This window comes from Atractosteus spatula, chromosome 11 (assembly GCF_055471065.1).
Source record: "Atractosteus spatula isolate fAtrSpa1 chromosome 11, fAtrSpa1.hap1, whole genome shotgun sequence".
Classification (NCBI taxonomy): domain Eukaryota; kingdom Metazoa; phylum Chordata; class Actinopteri; order Semionotiformes; family Lepisosteidae; genus Atractosteus; species Atractosteus spatula.
The window spans coordinates 48280132-48302705 of record NC_142716.1 but is presented as its reverse complement, the minus strand read 5'-3'; the positions used below and the strand labels follow the sequence as shown (position 1 = coordinate 48302705).

General features: G+C 50.0%; 1 protein-coding gene across 2 annotated transcripts in view; it reads right to left on the bottom strand.

Annotated features, from left to right (window-relative positions):
- LOC148824242 (inactive rhomboid protein 2-like) overlaps nucleotides 1–21203 on the bottom strand; it is a 34966-nt gene extending 13763 nt beyond the window's left edge. The window contains exons 1-11 of one of the 2 annotated variants that reach the window (XM_088928221.1): nucleotides 21095–21203; nucleotides 13988–14080; nucleotides 7662–7887; nucleotides 6732–6862; nucleotides 6217–6409; nucleotides 4857–5069; nucleotides 3932–4060; nucleotides 3382–3515; nucleotides 2700–2903; nucleotides 727–838; nucleotides 54–128 (exon numbers count right to left, since the gene is read on the bottom strand). In XM_088928221.1, coding sequence (XP_088784347.1) covers nucleotides 54–128; nucleotides 727–838; nucleotides 2700–2903; nucleotides 3382–3515; nucleotides 3932–4060; nucleotides 4857–5069; nucleotides 6217–6409; nucleotides 6732–6862; nucleotides 7662–7802 — 1332 coding nt within the window. In that variant the 5' untranslated portion in view covers nucleotides 7803–7887; nucleotides 13988–14080; nucleotides 21095–21203. The remainder of the gene's footprint in view (nucleotides 1–53; nucleotides 129–726; nucleotides 839–2699; nucleotides 2904–3381; nucleotides 3516–3931; nucleotides 4061–4856; nucleotides 5070–6216; nucleotides 6410–6731; nucleotides 6863–7661; nucleotides 7888–13987; nucleotides 14081–21094) is intronic. The other variant, XM_088928222.1, reaches the window with a different exon arrangement.
- Between the last annotated feature and the right edge of the window lie 1371 nt (nucleotides 21204–22574).

The following is a 22574-nucleotide window of genomic DNA, read 5'->3' as shown; positions in this document are numbered from 1 at the left end:
GGGGAGAGCGTGAGGCAGGGGGAGATCCAAAATGAAAACGCAGAGTCACTCACTGAGCCTGGGCCTATCCAGAAGTTCTCCTGTTGGATATACTTGACACTTTCGTATACACCTTTGTTCCGTAGTATCTAAGGAAAAATTACAGAAAGTGACAAAAAACAAATTTCATACTTCAAATACGTCAGAGGCCATAGAAAAGTACAGTTCATGTTCAGAATGAGCAATTAACAGGTTCTCATCATGTATACATTCCAGCGCATGCTGTTTGTATCTTAGGCGACGCCCTGAGGCACCGGGTAAACATCCTGTTTCTGAAGGGAGGGGGGTGGAAGGTTTAAGTAGATGGGGAAACCCAAAGGAATTCCTAGTTCTTTCATGAAGCTGAATGTTACACTTGGGACAGCTTAATAACTTGATTAGGGTACAGAACAAAGGACAGACTGCTTGCAGCATTCTCTACCCAGCCAAAGACACTCGAATGCATGTCTCCTGCCGCCTTGCGTCACTAAACAGGTGTCCCACAGTAACGGCTCCAGAGATGCCCGCTGGCAGCTCTTAGCAGCTCCATGCCTCAGGTATGGATGTGGGCTCCCCCTTTCCCAGGTACAATTGAGACCTGATCTTTAACGCCAAGACCGTTGAATGAGAGGGGTGGCTAGCAGAAGAAAGGATAAAAAAAAAATACAGTGCAGCACCTAAAAAGCCAAGTGCTGGCAGCAGACTTACTAACTCTGTTGTAGCATGCTGAGCGAACCCCACAGGGGCCACGCCGTAGGTGCCGATGGTCAGCAGGGTGATGACAATGTGGACGAAGGTGATCCAGTAGGTGAAGTACGGTCTGGGGGGAGAGCAGAGCCTCGTTTTAATGCAGGATGACTACACAGCACAGTGAACAGAAAGGGTTAGGAATGGGTCATGTGGCAGCTGGTCGTCTAACTCGTTGGATTGCTAGGAGCTACCGGGCCTGCGGCTATCAACCACTAGAATACACTCCTGTTTGCAGAGCTTGATCTCGAGAGCTGTGACAGACGTCAAGCATAATAAGACACCAAAGATATTTCCATGCACAGAGTGAGATTTCTCAAAGATCAAAATGCGTCCGACCTCAGATTGCCAGGTACTAATAAATCCACCCTTTGTTCTTGCAAATTAAATGTCAGCTGTAACACAGCACCTCTCTTGAGTGACACCATCAGCACCTGAGCCCAAGATTGAGACGGAGGCAGCTGGCTGACAGATCAGTCCTCCATTGGCTTACATACTAAAAGCAACCCTTTACTGAAGGACCTGCCCAGCCTGTTGCGATTCTTCACGACACGACAAATATGCTCAGAAACTACAGCGCAAATCTGTTGCGAATTGAGACCATCTCCTACACTGAACTACATTTGAACGAATACTAAATACTAATAGGAGAAGAATCATTTTGGTTGTGCTCTCTGAAAACAACCACTGACTTTCCCCAAAGCTTATGATAATGACTCATCACGTCTCATACCGAAACCTAAAAAAAACAGGCTTTAATGTAGGCACTTCTTTCACATGATTCAAGATAGTTATTCCAGGTCCGTGAAAGCTCCTCTGTTTAAGGAATAAGACAGGTTTGTTTTTTTAATGTTACAGAGATAATCGTCTTTGATAAAAGCAGAATGGAAATCTGGATGAAGCTGCAAAAGAAAGGAGCTCCTCAGACTTCGTTATAGCAGGCTGTCAATTAGCACAACATACTGTAAATAAACAGACCGAAGGAGCCAAGTTACCATTTCCGTTCTTATAACCCCCACCACAAAAAAAAAATCAGAAGTTAGAAAACAAAATTAAAAAAACCACTACAGCACAACAATACTGCCGAGAGAACCTTTGGGACCACCGCGCTAAAACTCGGGACCGACTTTCCACGACAACAAAATAAGCCAAGCTGAACTTCAGGTGTGCTCGATACTGTAATAAGAGCGTTTGTGGTTAAAGCCAGCTGGAAGAGCTGTGTGGCAGAGTTTCAGAGCCGTCCCCAGTGCTGGGGGCGGGGGGGCACGCTCAGGATGTCCCATGGCACGTGCTCTAGAGTGGTTCACACCCCCTGTGAACGCCCTTTCACCTCTTGTATCTCGTGTCTCGCCGCGTATCCAGCGGACACGCTCATCCGGCGCCTCATCCTGCGCCTCATCCTGCGCCTCATCCTGCGCCTCATCCTGCGCACCCAGCAACTTCCCCGGCGCTACGCTGTTAGTGATCCAATACCTGGCCTTCGGATGCATGTTTACGGGGTCGTGAGGAACCACACAAGGCTGGCGAGCGAGGGCGCTGGGCCGCGTGGTGCGCGGCAGGCCAGCAAACCCCGCCTGGCGGATAATAATAACAATAATAATTGCTGACACTTATATAGCGCTTTTCTGGACACTCCACTCAAAGCGCTTTACAGGTAACGGGGATCCCTTCCACCACCACCAGTGTGTACCCCCTCTTGGATGATGCACCAGTCTGCTCCCCACACACCAGCTCTCAGTGGGGAGGAGAACAGAGTGATAGAGCCAGTTCAGAGATGGGGATTATCAGGAGGCCATGATTGGTAAGGGCCAATGGGAAATTTGGCCAGGACACCAGGGGTAACACCCCTACTCTTTTCGAGAAACGTCCTGGGATTTTTAATGACCACGGAGAGTCAGGACCTCGGTCCTACACCTTGTCCGAAGGACGGATACCTGTGGCTGCTGAAGTCTTCCAGCTGCTTCTGCACGGTGCTGCTCAGGCTGCGCCGGTAGGTGCGGTTCAGCCACTTGCCCACCACCCCCAGCCCGTAGTGCCTCTGCTTCTTGTCGAAGGCGAAGTGCTTGACCTGCGAGGCGATTCGGCGGCCCCTCCGCCCAGACGGGGCTCCCGCGGCCGGAGTCTTGGACACGTCCTTCCTGGGCAGGAGGTGGGAGAGCAAATCGGGTCAGGCTGTTGACAACCCCACAACAAACCCCCCCCCCCCCCCAACGCTGAAAAGTTAGCTGAGCAAAAAAGAAAACCTTTTAAATCTTTAAAACAAACATATATTACAAGGGTATCTCAGAATGAACACCCACGTTAGAGTGGGAATGGAGAACAGCAGTTGCAATGTATTATGGGCCTGAATATCGATTAGACCGTCGTCCAATCATAATGCAGCTTCCGGCGATGCCGTCTCTTCCAGCTCTTCGTTTCGGTCACAAAGCTAACTGATCAGCTAAAAGGGCGAATGGAATCGGTCGGTAGAAACAGGAAACTGAACATTCGTTTATAAGTAACAGGCACAATAATCCAGACTCTGGTTATAGAAAACCACTTTAAATAATACTAAGACTGCTGTCCCAGACTTGTGGCTAAAAAAAAGTGCTAGACCGACATCCAATGCGGACTCACAGACTGGAGCTGGCTCCCTCGGCTAGCTGCAGCTCCGCGGGGTAATGGGGGTGGGGGCGCGGCGTGTAGCTGGCAGAGAGGGGGGGGGACTCGAACACGTCGTCGGCCATGGACAGCTCCTCGTGGACGTCCATCTGAGAGGAGACACGAGCCGGGCGAGAGAGAGGGAGAGAGAGGATGTTATCCTCATTAATTTGCAAGAGCCCTTCATTCCACCTGCTGGAAACAAAGAGGGTGGATGTTTTTGCCTTGGCGGTGTCCCTTGATCGATGTTCTGCATGGGAGCCCCCAAAGCTGGGGTCCTAACGAGACGATCCCTGTAGGTTTTCTAGGTCAGTTTCAGACCACTGCAGCAAAAAAATGAGGTAACTCTCCAGAGCGGGACAGATGTACAGACAGACACTCGCCCCGATGAAGGGGACCCGTCTGCAGAAGGACGGAGATCTTGCGCCCCTAGGCCAGTCTGCGGGCTCCCCATGAGCAGACAGGAATGCAGGGACAGCAGGGTCACCCCTCACTGAGGGGGGGTGGGAGGCGCGGCTGCTCTTGCCTTACTGAAGAAGGAGGAGTCGAACGTGTCGGCGGCGTCCACGGTGTCCTCCTCCAGCCAGCTGGGGCGCGCGAAACTGCGGCGGGGGACACTGCGGCGGGGCTGGGCGCTGGGGAGGACCGGGCGGCCCTGTTGGGGGGGAGACACACACGCACGATTCTACACAGCGCCTCTCGCATCCCGGCATCTCGCGTCAGAAGACCGCGGGGGGAAAAAAAAAAGTCAGTCTTCCTCCAAAACAGTACGGTGCATTCTACTGTTTTTGCTATTTTTATTTTCTTCAGTAACACGAAGCTGGATTGAGCTCACTGCCATCTAACGAGGGCTTTGAAAAACCCAGCCTAGGACACGCAGGGCCCTGCATCACTCTCGGAGCGATGATGATGATGGCCAAGTGAAATCGACACCTGGGACCCTGGCCTTCAGCACCGCACGTGGCACAGTATAGATGGCCAAGCAGCAGGCGGCTATTCATATTCCTGCTATCGACTGTCTGTCAAACCCAGGAGGTGAGCGGCACCGTGTCTCCGGGCGAGATCAATCTAATGTGGCAAGGTGCTGCAAGTACGTCAACCCCAGCATTGCTATGGCTTCAGCAGCCGTTAAACGAGCATTTAGAACGAGAGCTGGTGACAGAAACCAGAAAACAAAACCCTTAAAAAAAAAAAAACACTTGGGAAAACCCCCCCGGAATTTTCCTTCATAAAAAAGAGAATTTCAACCGTGTCACTCTCGCTCGCACAGCTCTACTGAAGGCCTTTCAGATTCCCCCCAGGGGACGGTCAAGCCTGCACCGAGGGCCAGGACGAGCCTGCGTGCACACGCGTGCGAGCGGCAGACCCGCGGCAGACCCACGGCAGACCCACGGCAGACCCACGGCAGACCCACGGCAGCAGTCGCTGCGGCCCCGCCCGGCCCGGATCACCTTCAGCAGCGCGGCGGCGGCCCGGAAGCTCATGCGGGCCACGGACTCCCTCTTCCTGCGCGGCAGGCGGGAGTAGCCCGAGCGCACGCTGGAGAAGGAGGACAGAGAGGTCACGCCCGGGGTCAGCGGGGGGTGGACAGGGTGGGGCGTGTGGGGCCGGTCCATTTCGTCCGGGTACCGGAAGGCACGCCCCCGAGCCAGGGGGTCCACGATCTGGAGGAAACAAGGCAGGATCACAGCGGTTAGTTACTGAAGCAATAAATAGCAAAAAGCAGCCAGAATCCACGCATGGGACCGCCTCGAGCCGGGGGGGGGAGTGAATTACACCTGCAGCTCTAGATCTAGTTATTTCCGAGGGAAACGTGTGAACAGGAGCCGGCCGATCCTCTTGAAAAGCAGCGGCGCGTGCACACGCTCGCCGAGAGGACAGGAAGCGGTGCGCCGGGGGCAGATGCCAGGGAGCGATCTCACCTGCTGCATCAGAGACCTGCGTCCCCAGGTGGGCGAATAATTAAGCCGTCCCAAGGGAAGCGGCCCGCCGCACAACTCACTCCCAGCCGCGCGGGAGAGAGCAGACGCCCCGCCTCCCGCTCCATTTGCATCTGCATTATTTATGAAGTTTTGTCAATTATTTATCAGAAAAACTGAATCACGTCCCCCTTCTGTTTGCCGCGCCTTCGTCTCTGCTGGTTATGCCTTTCCTCTCTTTCTCAACATCAACAATAACACAACCCCAAAAAAAAGTCAGAACAGTCATTCTGAAGTCTTTCGTTTCTCTTCAGCCCCTGCAGCCTCCGAACCCTCAGGCCCCACGCCGACAGCCTGTGGTTTCCCAGGGCCCCCCCGACCAGGAGGGCACGGTATTTACTGCCTCGATTCCCTTGCGATACGAATTCAGTGATGCGAACACCCTGTTCAACCCCCCCAGTGTGACACAGCCCCCCTACGCACAACACAACCATCGCATCCATCTCAGCAGACATCAGCCCCTGACCTTTTCAGTCTCTCTACCGAAAACTTTCACAACTCCCACTGTAAATATAATCTACGATCAAGAAATGCAGAGTCACTCCCTGCTGCCTTTCTTACCAGCCTGTGTCGCTATGGCTTCAGAGCCCTGCTACATTAAAATAAAAAAGAAGCTGGACCCTGAGCATGCTGCCTTTCATGTGCAGTACTGCCTCCAACACCTGGGCAGCACCGGCACTCCCATGCAGAGGTGGAGGTGTGCCTGTAGCTCACACACAGGTGTCTGGAGAGTGAGAGTCACCTGTGTCAGGGTCACTGCTGCCATGGGGTCACACCTGCACGCCCACCCCCCCACCTCCCCACCGTTCGCTCCGGACGTCTGCGGACTCGCCTTGGGCAGCTTGCACGGGGCCGGGGATTCCAGCCCCTGGAAGGACGGCGCCTCCTGGCTGTGCATCTCGGACTCGCGGTACTGCGCCTTCAGCCGTCCGTAGCGCTGGCTGCAGTGCCGCAGGCTCTTCCTCTGCCACTCCTGCTGCTGGCTCTCGCAGTCGCTCCCCACGCCGAACCACTGCGCCGTGCCCCTGGAACGGGACAGGCAGCCGGGAGTCAGGCACGGGCCGCGGCATCAGGGCACACCCGCAGGGCTGCAGGCGCGCGCCTCCCTGCAGGTCCTGCGGTATCGCGAGCGCAGCTCCCACATCCTGTCTGACACGGAGCCCGAGCTTACCGAAAGTCTGATCGGGGCAAGAAGCGCTATAATTAGTACGCATTAAACGCAGGAGGGAGAAAAAAAAATATGTTCAGGGTGCCGCAAGTCCCGCTGACTGACTGAATAAAGAAGTCGGGAGCACCGACTGCACCACGCCAGCGTGCTCCCAGGTCCGTGTCGGTGACCCCGCTGACCTGCGGATGCTCTGCGAGAGCGAGGTCTGTCTGTGGAAGGCGGCCCGTCGGTCACTGGCGGCCCCCGCCTCCGACGGGGCCTCGGTGGACTGCTGCCTGCTGAAGCTCTTCCTCACGGAGGGCCTGAGCAGCTGGACAAGGGACAGAGAGAGCCATCGGTCAGGGCAGGCTGAGACTTTCAGTGCAACCCGCTTCCCATCTCCCTGGACAGGTAAACCACCAGCTGCAAGAAAGCACGAGCTCACTTGCTGGGTTACAGAAGGAAAGATAAGCATGACCACACCTTTGTCACTTATTATTAATGTTCCTCCCTGTCAGCCGTGACCAACAGCAGATGCCGTTGACATATGACAGAACCGAAAACTGGCATTGACATCAGCAGTGAGGGGAAAACCCTCCAGCATCTCACACCACCAGTGTTCTGCTATCGATTCAGACAGCAATGGCAGCTTCATGTGTCATGAGGGGAGGGGGGACGTCACTGAACCTGCACGGCTTCAAGAGCAGCTTTCACCCTGTTCTGAGTGATGCACCAGTCTGAACAGCCTCACTCATGAAGCACTGAAGGTAGCAGGACAAGATTTGGACAGTGCAGTTTCCTAGCCAGAAGCCAACAGAGTGTAAGCACCCACCCCGTGGTCAATCTTGTTACACGATGTTGCTCTTACAGACAGACAGAGGCCTTTCAGATCACAGCCAGGCTCCATCAGTTCACTTTTGGGACACTTGACCGGAGTGAAGAGCGCTGTACAGACAGTAGTGTTTACCCTGCTCCCTGCTACAGCCCCGTGAGGATGTTAGAGGGGCAGGAACTGGAAGGAAAGTGAACGAATGGACAGGACTGTGAACGAGGCGATTATTTTCTTGTGCCGTCTGTCTCGCTGCAAGACCAGCCTCGGCACCCCCACCACACGCCCAGCCGGAGCGCACCTGTTTCGCGGCGGGGCCGTCTCGGTCTGCCCGGTCATCCTCGGGGGGCGGGATGACGATCACCAGGCTGGGCGGCCTCTTGCTCTTCAGGCGGCTGTCCGACTGGCCGCTCCCGTTGCGGTTCTCCTCCTCCCCCGCCATTTTCGAACGCGTCTCGGGTTCAAGCTTCTCACACACGGGGCATGTAGACTGCGGACAATCCCGGGCTTTTCATTCGGATAAAAGCCTGTGAACAGAATGAGTGGCACAGTTGCTCACCTCTCTCCATTTATCTTCCTCCAAGATGCAAATGGGATAAATTAAGACTGGAGTAGAGCTCGCAATACTGCCAGCCTCTGCTTCCAAAGCACACAATCCACAGATTAAGCAATAATAATGTTAAGATCCTTAAACAGGCACATGATATAAATGTTTGTAGAGAGTACTGCTTCAGATGAAAGATCCAGGGTATGCTCTTTTGAATAACAGCTCACACACGACATGTAGACTGCAAACCGACTTCAAACAGCCCAAAGTTTTATTCAGATAAAAACCTGCAAACAGCATAAATTATATTGGAAAAGAGTTCACCGTACTGTCAGCTTGTGCCTCTTAAGCACTCAATTCACAGACACAGATGTAAGGTTTATGACGCTTAAATAGAGGCTTTATACACAAAAAGTTTGCAGAGAATACTACATTGAGGCAAACATGCAGGGTGAGCTCTCTTGTCCAAAATAAAAGACAGATCAGAATGCATGAGAACAAGTCCGCCCACAAAGCCGAACCTCGTTCAGGTCAGCTGCAGCTACGATCACAATCGATAACAGAGGCTTGACTTATAACACCATCCTGCTACAGAAGTAGAAACAGCGATTCCCATATCTATTAATTGAAACCACTAACTTAACACCAGAAAACAACTGCTTGGATAAATGAGCAGAAAAGGGAAGGAATTGCGCAATCTTTGTCTAGACAGAGATTAGATGCACACGATTGCATGCAAGAACATCCAGAGGCACGACAGGCATGTTTGGAGACAGAATTGTGAACATTGGGAGGAAAGATTCCATAACTGTTTTCGTGGGTCAAATAAGGGCAGTTGAGTAAATCAAGCTCAAGTGTTTTCTTCTTAGCTGACGAAAAATGCCATCATCGATCTGTGTCCTATTAGACATTGTCCAACTGTGAGTTCACTGTAAGGCCACAGCCTGGCTGCAGGTGAGAAAAACTTAAATTCTTATACACCTGCACGCCACACCACAGAACTCTCTCTCAGACCAAGAGCAGAAAAAAAAGACAGAGCTCCAAGATTCTCTGCAAGCTGAGCAGCTCCTCAAGAATAATAAAAGGCCAAAAAGCATCACTTAAGCAAGCCTCAGGCAGCGAAATAAGATTGCGCCCATAATTGGATGAAGATCACTTTTAAATGAAATTCAATCCAGCTGCCATTATCATCTAAAAGACATCAGTCTGGAAGAAAACATTTCAGATCCAAATATCAATCTACAAAAAGAGCGAAGAACAGTTTTATATGTATATGGCAAAAATAAACTGACACAGAGATCTAAAGAACACTGATATTGTTTTTAATCATTACAGAAGTAAAGATAAGTGCTGCTCTTTTCATGAGAATCTTTTGAGAGATTCAGCACTAATGGCGCCAGGAATAAAAATGCTCTTTCCCCAGCACACGAGGGTTTGATGCCATTTAGCGTCGGGTCAGATGCATGACCCTGTCATCCCAAGGGTCAAGACCACATCAGGGAGCGAGGAACACTGCTGCCTCCACGCCCATTAACCACAAACTGAGCTGGCAGCTGCCACAGCAGCGGTCCCGGACCGAGGAGCAGAGCGGGCCGTGGCGCGGGCACACCGAAAACACACCACAGAGAAGTTCATATTCCTAAGAAAGACCATTTTTTAAAAATCCAGTCTTCACAATTACTGCGTTAAGTCAGGTAGTCATTAGGCACACCTCGTTTCAAAGCCTCCGCTTTCTCCAAACAGCTCAGAGGCTAGGAGGAGGAGGCAGGGTACACACTACGGTCTGAGCTCCGACTGCACGCTCAGAGCAGCACTTGCCATTACCAGCCAGACGTCTTTGCATGCCGAACGTACAATAGCCCTGTGGTTCAACTTTACACTGAGATAAGCACGCAAATCACGTTACACATGCAAACGTCACCCCAATCAAACCCACAGGCACTTCAGAGCAGCGAGACTGGCCATTTCTGGAAAGGGTGGCGACCTTCCTGAAACCATGTTTGAACAGAAAACAAAATGACTACCGATTACCTTATTCCAGGTGTGTGCAGCATAAAATGCTGGAGACGGGCAGCCTTGAATTTCTCTGTTCTTGCCTGTGTGTGCTGGCATCACTAGCAATCCCTCCGAAGACCATGACCGCTGGGACGATGATCCTGGCTGCACCGCCCACCCAGGCCCAGCCTCCCATTTAAAGCACAGAGCAACTTCGTGCTTTTATTTTTTTTCTGCGGCCTATACGAATCAATAAACCACCTCTCCGACAGCTTTTAGAGGAACACACCATGGGTGGTAGGCAGCGCCACAGAAACCCGAAGCCAGGGCGGTCAGAGCCGAGGTGGGGCGGGGTCGAAGGGGTCACTCTCGGCAGCCACATGCCTTCCGCTCAGACAGCTGACACCCTCCCCCGGGGAAACCCCACCCCTGCAATCAATGGCATTCTCGGGGCTCCAGGGAGGCACTAATGCAGGCTTCTAGTACACTGGGAATCGGGTAACATTCTGCAGAGACGAATGCTTCACCACTTAACACACTCAAATCAGCTGCGACCAGCCCCCCTGCTAGACAACGATCCCAACCTCAAAGGCAACCACACACAGCTGACGACCAGTCTCCGGTCAGCTGGCAGACTGCAAGAATCCCTAACCGCCATCTTATAGTACGAAATCTCACTGAAACGATCAAAGTTGTAAATGACAGAAAGATGACACTGCAAGAGATGGGCCTGGTCATAATAGCTCTTTGAAACAGCGGAGGATAATGGGGAGAACTACATGGCTGAAGGAAAACGGGGAAAAATCCTTAATGGAGGAGGTTCTTTCCTCTGGTTGCATCACTTCAAAAGCAGCAGCAGACCTGAAATCACATCTGGTCCTTGCGCACTCAGGACTCCTCAAGACACTGACCACTGGATTCATTCTTTCGTGAAGTAAGCAGATTTTGCTATCAATGTGTAATAAAAGTCACAAACTGCACAGAGAGGCTGTGTTGACTACCAGATAGCCATCTTGCTTCTTTCTCCCTCCCAGTGTGGACCATCTCTTCTTGGGCCTCTTCCTCACCCTGCTGCTACCCCCAGTTCAACAGACAGCCTGCTCCAGACAGACAGACAGACAGGGCAGAGGAGGGGTTAAGGCCCTTGTAGGCCCTGTGCACTTCTGTTTATAGGCCCTGGATGGATGCATTTCTATGGGCAGATGGTTGATCAAAATGATCTTTGATTCATATTTCTGCTGCATTCTTCATTAACTCTTGCACTGTTTTGCTGTAAAGGTTTAATTCTGAAACTCATCATGTAATTTGCTACTTCCACTCCAGCACTGTAAACAAGGTGCCTACAGGGTGTTTCCATGAGGTCTCTGTAGCCACTGTTTCACAGTGTGCTCTTTTATTATGCTTCACTTGTTTGCATGGTGCTTGTTCTGCTCTTCCAGTTTGTGCCTTACTGTCTTAACTAAAGTTAATGGGTTTACCTTATTGTAGCTGCGCAACTGTTGCCTGTGTTTAAACTTCATGTCCCTGGACAAGCAGTCTGCTAAGAAAATCAACAATACAAGGCTCACCCTAGACTTTCAGTAAACAGTACCATGCTGAGCAAATAACCTGAAACTTTCTATCCTAACCAGTCTTATTTTATATACTGAACTGGGATAAATCCCAATTCTCATTTTTATTATTAAGCCACTATTTTACCGTTTCTGAGTCATATTTTGTTTTGCTTGGGGATATTTATATCCCTTCTGTGGGGGAGGTATAATTTCCACTGTACACAGCACCGGAACTTCCTTCTCCAGTTCGCAGGATTTTTACTTGCATCTCAAGAGAGCAGACAGAGACTGACACAGTCATCAAAGCAATTAACTAGCGTGATCCGCTAGACCGTACAGAAACTACAGGGGACATACCCACTGGAAAAACTTGCAACGGCCTGTCTAGCTTTATTTTAAGACTTTCCCTCCCTCTGCAAGAACAGGACCGTGTTTGCCCTACGCGTCACAGCTGCCTGGCAACCGCAAGAAAGACTCAGGTGATCAGATAACTTTTTCCAGGAATTCGCAGCTGTGGGATTGAGACACGCGCACTTCCAGAGCGAAAAGCGCGGCAGCTCCTGGGAGTATAGAGAATTTGCCGGCCCTAGAGGACATTTTGTTCCAACTCTTACAATCAGGGATACCCAAGGTGGCAATTTAACAGACGCCTCACCGAAAAAAAAAAAGTGATCAAGACTGACTACCCTTGAGGCGGTTTGAAGGCTCCGTTTCACACATGGCACGACAGCGGAATGATCCCCGAGCCAGAGAGCCAGGTGAAGTATGGCGCAGTGCGTGCTTGCCTGGACCCGCAGGCATGGGAGGAGTCACGACGAACTGGTAGACAGCACATGGCAGGTGAGACAAGCTGGGACAGCCCAGGACCAGACAGAGAGTGACACAAGGCAGAGGCAAACACACAGCTGGAGAAAATCTTTTCAAGTGTGTGTACACGGTCCTGCTTTACACACTGGAGTCCCCCCCCCCCCCACCTTAATACCAGAAACCACCACCCCTACATACACACCTCTAAAACCACTAAGTTGAGCAAAGAAAAAAAGATAGCCTTGAAACCCTTTTTTGGGCTTCGATGTGCGCGCTGAGCACCAGCACTAACATACAGCCAATCTTCCAACAGCTTTTTCCAATCCCATGACCTCTCGCTGCATTTTGAGGTCAGTAAAATTTTCCTTTTCCACTACCGGCAACGGCAAACTGAAGATGGGAGGCTCAGCTGCAGGAAGCAGCCTGGTTAAACATGACCGGCTCGTATCGGCACGAGGACGGGGCAGCAGCCGAAGTACTCCAAGGCTCCCCGCTCCCTCTCTGACCACAGACAGGCGCAGATCCGCCCAGGAGAGGAGCGAGCCCAGCTGCTGGTGTCTGCTGCCCCCCTGTGAGTCGGAAAGGGAATGGTAGTGGCAGCCAGGGAAGGGCTGGGAGGAAGAGCCACTTGATTCCCAGGATGCGGCACCAGGCGCAACAGACCAGACCTGACCGCGCACGCGCTCGGACTGCCAGGAGCTGGACAAACACGGGCAGGGCTCCTGCTGGCCGCCAGAACCTCCCTCTCTCCTGCCTCTCCTGCCACACACAGGGACGGATTTGGGTGTTCATCGGCCCTCGGCACTTCCACTCCGAAATGTGCAAAAAGAGGGGTCAACGCCAATTGAATGACGTCGATTCACACGACACGCATATTCTAATGCTAAACCACGCGATTGACGGAGCGAGTAGAGCAACGATCCCTCCGATACTCCTAGTTTCTAGAACAGCCGCTAGATAGCAGATGATTATTGATTTGGAGCACCTCGAGTCGATCGCCAGCATGTTGTTTTACCCTGTTTTTCGTTCGTCACTAGTGTTTCCCTCATTCAGAGGCCCTGAAAACGTCGTAGGGCCTAGGCACAGTGCCTACAGTGCCTCATGGGAAATCCGGCACTGCAGAACACCAGCCAGCGGCCATGAGAGGGCACCTGGTCCCACTGCCCATCACTCCCCTGAGCACAGCCCCCCTCTGGACACGCTACCAGAAAGGAAAGGCCCCTCCCTTTACATACAGCCACCCCAGGCGTTCGGGAAGAGCACAGCGGATTCAGTCACGGGGAATGAAAATGACCGACTGACTTCCAGGGTACGGCTCCGACGGACAGGCAGAGCTGGCGGCAGCTGGAGCAGACCGCCCACGGGCCTGCGGACACCGGGCCACCGGTCACAGATCGCGGTCAGAAGAGCCTTGCTCCGCTTCACAACCCGCGCCGTCTTCAGACTCACTCTTCTTCCATACACTGACATCAAACAGCTTCCCCCGACTTCAAACACCGCAAGGAAAACCCAGAGCTGTCCTCCTTTTCTTCACCCCAGATTTCGAGAGACTGCACTAGGTCCTTTCACTGTCTCCGGCAGAGATGAGATATTTAAATGGGCTTTCAATAGCATCACTATTGACTGGGTTGCAACGCGCACTGTACACAAGATGCGACACTGAAACCTTCTCGTTTTCAACCTTTAGATTTTTTTTTTTTTAAAGGAAGCCCACGCCACGCTTACTCGTTTTAATCTCGGGGAGAGCCGTGTCCGGCAACTGCAGCCTGGAGCTCTGCTTCAGCCATCTTCACTGCCTCGTTTCGGCACAAACCCAACCTACAAAAGAACAGATTGATCAGAAGAGTCATCACAACTTCTCATGTGTGGGATGTAAAAGAGAAAAAAAACAAGAGCCACACGCCGGGCTTTACAGCAGTGAAAAGGTCACTGCAGCAGAGAAGACAAGACTCCATAAGCAGCCCTGGTCCTGGAGAGCCAAACTGAGCAGAGACCTGGATGAAAACAGAGAACAGATGAAAACCAAAGAGCCCAGTGGATCTCTGGTACCAGGGCTACCACCAGCTTCCTTCTTAGGTTGCATTTTTTGTCACAAACTAAGTGTGTAAGAAGCAAAGAAGTTGATTAAGGGGCACAGGTGAAAACCTACTCTATTGGTGCTTTTTCACAGCCAGAACAGACTGCCTGGAAATGAGACATTGCACAAGGACAGCATGCATCAGAATGCATCAATTTATCACTCAGAACTACAAGAGGAAGTAGTAGTGAGGCTAAGGGAGTTATAACATCCGTTTCCAACCTATGTTTCACGCTGATAGGTTTGTGGGTTAGAAGTTAGCGTCTCATGGTGTCGCCACTCCACAAAAATGACAGTCACGTGTTCTGTGTGCAAACTGGTTTAGAACCTTTTCACTGAATTGACAATGAAGGAAATATCACGCACACTACTACTGTAGGCAGAGGCAACAGAAATGAAGCATGCACTCTCCAGGCAACTGAACGTGCAGATGAGCACCATGCACACAGCAAAAACGCCTACAGGAGGAATCAGACAGAGGTCACAAGAGAGAAGACCTGGTGATTTATATCAAGAAGACAGGTAAAGAATTACACTTCCCCACTCATCCAATCCTTCGGATACGAAATCTCCAGTGCAAGAGGATTACTTGAAGTTAAAGTGTGGATGATCACTATACCATAAAACCTTACTGTCACTAACCACTGTTTCCTTATTCTTATTAATACCCTGTGGTTTCTGTTGCCTGTACTATGAGCTCAGTTTTTTAAACAATCAAGAAATGCCAGAATTGCAGAGAGGACTACCCCCCATTCTCATGCTCGATCCCTGAGTGACGTCACTCCCTGCAACAAGCTCTTTTTTGGTTTGAGATGCTGTTCACACACTTCTGTAGAGGAGGGGGTGGGGGCTCAGGAGGCATTTGAAGTGTTGTGTGGATCTTCCGGAGAGCAACGTCATTCTGGGACACTGAATACTCCCACTCAAGGATTTGGGCGTTTTTAAGATTTCTTAAGAACTGCAAAGGGAACGTCACAAGGCGATTGAGCAAGTAAAGCAAATACTGCCTTTACTTGAATTTTGCACACCACTACTATCTGAATGCAGCTCGTGCTGGGCGATATGGGCAAAAACATTATCACGATAAAAATTTTCATATCAGTCGATATCGATAATTATCACGATAAATGTCAAATCATTATTTCTTCCAAGTTTAAAGACAGATTTTTTCTCCTGAGTGAAAGTTGAAGAAACTAGACAGTTAATTGGTAAATTAAACAACTCTTTATTTTAAGAACACAACGAACACTTGCCAAACAGCAGAAACATTAAACAAATCTGAGATAGAGAGTATTCAAGTCTTTTTTATGTCAAAATATGCATGAGTAAAATTTACAAAATAAATATCTTAATAGAAAAATTAAATACTGCAGTGTGATAAAACACACATAGAAGATGGCTCAGACAGACTGCAAAGGTTTAAGTGCTCCGTTTTATGTCCGATCGTAAAAAGCCAAAATATCTCCAAATTACCGAAGTTGAATGACCTTTTCTGTTGACAATGTCATCGTCCTTCGAGCTGGTCGTTGGCAGCACTACATTCGCTTCAGTGTCACTCATGTCTCCACTCTAACTACAGTCCTGTCAGCCACCACCGTGTGGGTAAACACCACCATGTTAGCTGCCCGGTCTGCAACACGCACGCGCACTCACGCAGTATTTTGTCCGCATACACATATCACGCGCAAAGCATAAACATATATCAAACATTTATCGAACTTTTGTTAAAATTATATCGAGGAAAATTATATCGCGATAATTATCGTTATCGAATTATTGCCCAGCACTAAATGCAGCTTAAGACTAAGGCTACTACCACGTCCCCCGTCTCCAACGTTCTGAAATGTCATTTGTAATGTCATCTGTTGTGTCATTTCTCATGGGAGGAATGCAAGTAAGCACTTCATTGTATGCAGGCACAATAAACTTGAACTTGAAGGATAGGCACAGAATATAAATACCAAGAAGAAAATGGAGTGATCTGTAATATTTAACGCTAGAAGACCTAAAGATCACTCTTACATCAAATTTAAATACCAGAAACCAGAAGAGAGACACAGCCTATGTCCAACCAAAAATGGGACAAGTATCTGGCTTAATTTACACGGGTTCCTGTTTATTCTCTTCAGAGTTTTGGGAAAACTGTGATGAACCCCCTTAGATCGCTTGCACTGAAAGGGTCCGATAGGGTTCAAATATTTCTTTTTTTTAAAAAAAAGCGTGCAGCACCACGAGGCCACGCTCTATAACCAGGACACAGCACTAATGCCACGTTCTGTCCGATACGATATGTGAAAGACATAAGCTGAAGCTTTTAATGGAACTCCGTTTTAGAAACCAAAGGCTTTGCTGGAACACAGACGAGAGAGAGAGCGTGGTCCTTCAACGCTGATCCGGGATGTGCGCAGCCCATATGGCTCCCCCTCAGAGTCAAAGCAGAAGCGACCCCGCGCTCGACTCGAGCTCGATGCCACGTCCCACAGGACTCTCTCCTGCCACGCCGGCGCTCGTGAGCTCACCGTGCAGCGCTGTTCGCTGGCAGCTGCTCTGTGGTGTAACGGAATGTCAGCCACGCAGCCTTGGAAGCAGGTGGCTCGGCAGGAAGGAAACCCAGAAGACACAGGTGTCCTCCCAGACGTGAGAAACATCGCCCCAGCGTGACGGCACCAAAGCTGTTCCTCATGTTAACGAGCGGAGATCTTAGAAACCAAATTTGATTCTTCGACACAAGTGGAAACTATGAGGAAGTGCCTTCTGTTCTTTTTTTATATACATATGCAAAGGGAGGCAGGATTTTGGAACAGGCTACCTGGCCGATACCCAGGCTTCTCCTAAGGAAAGCTGGATGAAATCCTTCCATCGATTAGCTATTAAAAGCTCAACTGGTCTAATGTGCCGAAGGCCATCTTATTTGGAACTTTCCCCAATGTTCAGCTGTGATGGACTGCGGACTTCTGGTCTAGACAGCGACTGGGCAGGAGATGTCCAGTACCACACACCTGTCCGCACTGGTAGTGAGCATACTGCAGCCCCCAGGGCAGAGAGCACCTGTTCCAGCTCGTTTCGTGTCGGAAAAGTCACAGGAAGTGAACATTAACGGTCAGGCGATATATATTCAGAGCACAAGCTCCAGACTGTCAGTCTTTCTGCATTCTTGTTGCACAACACAAGATTAAGCACTTTGTTATTTTTATCTTTTTCTTAACTAACCCCTGTGGCACACATCACACTACTAGTATAACTGCAACCCAAAGTGAGAAAATAGCTACTGTGCAGCTCCACCCCAACGTGCCCTTGGACTAGCACAGGAAACAGAACTGTCAAACACAAACAAAGAGAAGAAGAAGAAGGCTCCACGGCCAAAACGTTGTGTGTTCTCTCTCTCTTTTCAGCTGGAATAAACCTATTACTTGTTCCTTTGCAGCCTACGCATGCTGACGCAGCTACCCCCCTGAACCACAAAGAGGTTATCTTAAGCTCTTTATATTTTTTATTTTCTACATGCTGTTTTAGGACTAAAAGACAACAGCCAAGTACACAACAAAAAGACTGTGCCACAGTTACCGTTATTGTATATGGCTGTCCACACAAAGTAAAGCAGAGCTCTCTCCAGGCCCATTAACATCACAGTGCCAACAGGTCCAGACCCGTGCCTCACGTCAAACTCTAGCACAAACAGAACCACATCCACTCCCTGCAAACTGCCATCTTCGTCCTACTGTCCTACACACAGTACTAGAGTACTACAGCCAGAGCTGCCAGCATTGCCACAGCCCTCTCACCCAGACTGCTGCGGCCATGCTCCTCCTATAAACTCACAGCTAACTAGGACGGAATTCCTGATTCCCATGTCAGAAGCATATCACCAACTTTCCAAAGCAAGAACCTTTTTCCAAGTGAATGGTCATCTCAGGCACATGTTATTCCTTAATTCTACCCAGGAAAGAACACCTATGAAGATGAGAGGTGTCTCTGGAGCCATGATGCCTCACACCTGCTGCTGCAGATGAAAAGCAGATTTTGTTGGTTTTACAGTCCTGGCTTAGTTAAGCCACGTATTGCAAAAGGTCAGAGCTCAGTGCAGGATGGGAAAGGTCATTATTGACACATACTGTAGCGTCCTCTCATCTTCCCATTATCAGAAAGCCAATAATTCCTGCTAAAGACTAAGGCAGGACTACCTCCTGGACAGGATACAAGTGCTTTGCAGGGCGTACACGCACACAGTGACAAGTTGAGACAATTAACCCACCTTGCTTGTCTTAGGGAGGTGGCGGAGAAGTGACGTTTCTGGAGAAAACGCCTACATATTCTGGGGAATGCTATACATAGGGATGGGGGGGAAATACAAACTCACTGCACAACGTGTCCCAGTCCAGATTTCAACCTATGGCCCGAGAGCTGGGAGGCCACAGCACTGTGCTGCCCTTTGACAGATCTGGAGCAAACACAGGGCTCTTGCTGCTTGAAGAAAATGACAGAACTCTACAACAGAATCACAAAGGTTTACACAACAACTACACACCTCACTGCACACTTTCCATTTCTCACAGACAGACGCTCCTCTGTTTAACAGGAAAATTCTAAATCTGACTGCACAGGTTTGAGGGGCGTCCAGATTCCTCAAGCTTATGTGCCCCTGTCCAAGTCACACGAGCACACAAAACGCCAGCCGGGGTTTCGACAGGGAACGGGCGCGGCGTGGCCCCACGCACGCAGATGGGACTTCACGAGCAGTGCGGCGCGAGGAGAGGGGGACTGCAGGAGCAGTGCTCCCCGTCCCGCGTGACCGAGGCGGCTGCGAGAAATTGCACAAGCTTCCCAGCCGACCTCGCGGAGCGCGTACAGTGGAGAGGGGAAGAAAAGGAAGTTTTGCAAGAACATAACCTCTCGTAACCGAACCTGACCAATCTCGCCACAACACGAGCTGAAAAATGAACTCATGCTTCTCATGACAACACAGCATTGCTCAGTCTTCTTCGGGTGTCACCTTCTTGACACCCAAAGAAGGCTCCACAGCCGAAAAGCTGCGTTTCTTTTCTTCTCTTTTCAGCGGGGGATAAACCTTCACTTGCTCCCTATTTGAACTAATTGCTCAGTCTCTTTTACCCTGGCGAAAACACTGCTAGAACAGTTCATCCTTAGTGCTTCCCAGCCTTTTACTTGGTGACGACAGTGTTCTAAAAGAATGCTCGTACTCTCAGGGGTATCTCTCAGCGGCATGGTGATGAACTGCTTCAGGGTCTGAGCAATGGTTTTAAACTCAATTCCTGGTGGGCCCAGCGTCCTCTGCCTCGATTCCACTACAGCTCGGAGTTATACAGAAGCCTAACTAATTGATCAATTAACTGAACAACTCACACTTCTAACCAGGCCCTGGGGTGCTCTAGAAGTCACCGTACCTTTCACAAAGTGATGGTTTTGAGTGATCGGCCACAGAGGATCTTAAGAAAACGAAATCCTACCCGTCTAAGAAATTAATTATTTCAAGCATTTACATGTAATTTACAGCTCAGGTTGGAACAAAAACCAGAAGAAAGGAGACCCACCAGGCACTGTGGCTGAGATCACCGATTGTAACCAAACATGGGGGAAAAAAAAATAAAATCGAGCACGTTTGCACACAGGTAATGCATCTCAGTCACTCAGGTGGGGCTGCACTTCAGCGGACAAAGTGGGTTACACCGTGAAGCACTTTGGGTTTGAAAATTCAAGGCGAAATTAGCTGCAATAATAACTGCTGCACGAATCTGCTGTGTTCAGCTCTAAGAACTCTCTCAGCCTGGACAAAAGCGTTTCCTTAATAATTGTGGTGAACAGCCCCCTTATTGTAACCCCCCCCCCACTTCGATTTGTGTTAAGAGACCCTTTATTGATGTTTCCCCGCGCAATAAAGGGAGGCGCATCTATATCTGTGCTTCCCAACGCGTGCAGAAGCGAGATCCTGAGGCTTTGTGGGAAAAGACGAGTTAAAACCACAAGGCCTTTGACAACAGGCTCGAAGTATCAGCGCAGCCAACAGGTTTTCTATTTAAACAAAAACAAAGTTCAAAAAGTGGCGATAGAGACCTAGTCTGAGAATTTGCGCCCCGTTCCCGGAGCCGGATTTTCAAGAGTCTCCTCGCCTTATAACCTTTCCTCCAAAAAAAAAATGACGGGGGCGAGATGTCAAGTGGGCTGGGCGGAAGTTCCAGGAATGCTGTCCGCTTCCTCCAGAGGGATTCTGATTTTAAAAACCTACTAAAAGAGAAGCTCAGCCGCTTCCAGTGTCTTTCTTTTTTTTTAAAAGTACACAAACCTGCGTACAGTCACCGACCTTTAAGAACACGCTGTGGGGACACACACACTCGCAGGACTGGGAAAATGACGCGTTTTCTTCTGACGCGTTAAACCACTGTAGTGATTCTTCCCGCTGTCTCTTCGGGCACAAGTGCGTTTTTAATACACATTTTAGACCGCAAGACACACCCCAACAGGAAAAATGACTTAGAAATTAGTCTCTTGATAGTTTTCTAGTCGCGGCGAGCACGGTCGTTTCCCCCCAACTTACAAAACCTCCGGACCTTCCCGCAGTTCAGTTTTTACGGAAAGTCGCAATCATCTTCAACCCGCAGTACACGTAAGTTAACTACACAACAATCCCCTCAAAAACAAAACACTCCTTGCTCCTGCGCCTTTCACAACACCTGTTTAAACCAAGCAACCCCCCAACGCGCACACACCACACACACACACAAAATCAATAAGACACTCACCGGGAAACCCACAACTTCGGATTCGGTCGGGATCTGCAGAAAAGCCCGAATCGGACTGAGTGTGAACACGCTGATCAGTCCGGTTCCTCTTCCTCCGCCGCTCAGCCTCTGCGGGTGGAGCTTGTGAGTCGGCTTGGCCTACCTGGGCGAGGGGAGTGCCTTAGCGGCAGGAGAGGAGGGTTTATATTGTACTGTTGTCTACTGCAGACCTATGGGGTTTCGAAACCAGCCCGTTTTCTTCCCGGCCGTAGACGGAGACTGATAGTATCTCCTGTCACAGCCCGAGGGACGGAGATAGAGACTCTCAGATGTAACGTTGTTGCGCTAAACGCTGTACTGCTACTTTTTTTATTATTACTTCGGCAACATTGTGAGTCATCGAGCGTGCCGATAACGCTCTTCGGTGTTGAAATATTGTTGTTGGTTTTTTTTTTGTGGAGGGAGAGGTGGCGTGCGCCGCCGTGTTAATGCACTTGTGAGGTAGTCCTTGGGGTGTCGGTACTCTGGAGCGCCGTCTCCTCACAAATCCCAGTCTTGGCAACTGTGGGAGCAGGGCTGCGTCCCGGCGGGGTTAGCGGCTCCCGGCTCACCTGAGCGATATTTCGGGGACTCGTAGCAACAAAGGCAAATCCATTGGAACGATGAATCACCACACATGTTTGTACTTTTTACTGTTTTCCCATGCTTGTACCGTGGTTCTACCGCACGTTTCTTCGCTTCACCCTGTTTTCAACACGGACGGTCTCACGCTGATTACGTTTTACCACGATAACTTTGAAGGCGGCACGATGTCTCAGCGGTTAGCACTGCTGCCTCGCAGCGCCGGGGGGGGGCTGGGTTCAGCTCCAGTCCCAAAACATACCGATAGGTTAAGTGGCTCTGGCGTGAGTGTTTGTGTCTGCGTGTGCCCTGCGATGGACTGGTGTCCCGTCCAGGGTGTATCCTGATTTGCGCCCGTTGCTTGCTGGGATAGGCTCCGGCTCGGCCTGAATCCCACTCCTGAGTCGGATGATGCAGTTACAAAATCGATGGGTGAAAAAATTGGAAGACAAAGGGGACAGCGCATTATTAAACACGCTGTCTACATAACTATATCACTCCTGAACGGAGAAATAGAGACCTTCTTGTTAGCCTATCCTAACTTCCTCAGCTTCGCACAGCTGGGCACATTTTAAAAGCATTTCCCTGTCTTTTACAAAGTGTGCAGAGTTCACTAACGCCCCCTGCAGTTTCATGTATAACAGGACGACACTTTTTCCAGTGGATCATCATTTTCTAACCGCTTCTTCCCATACAAGTCAAGTTCAAGTTTCTTGTCATTATACTCATATACAGGTATATGGTATAACGAAATGCTATTCAGCTAGCTCTCAGACGATAAATAGTACAAAAAACAACAATACAATTGTATAATAAAAGAAAGAGAGACAACGGGCAGTGTGCAAAACAACAAAAGGTAACAGGTAATGTGCAAAACAAC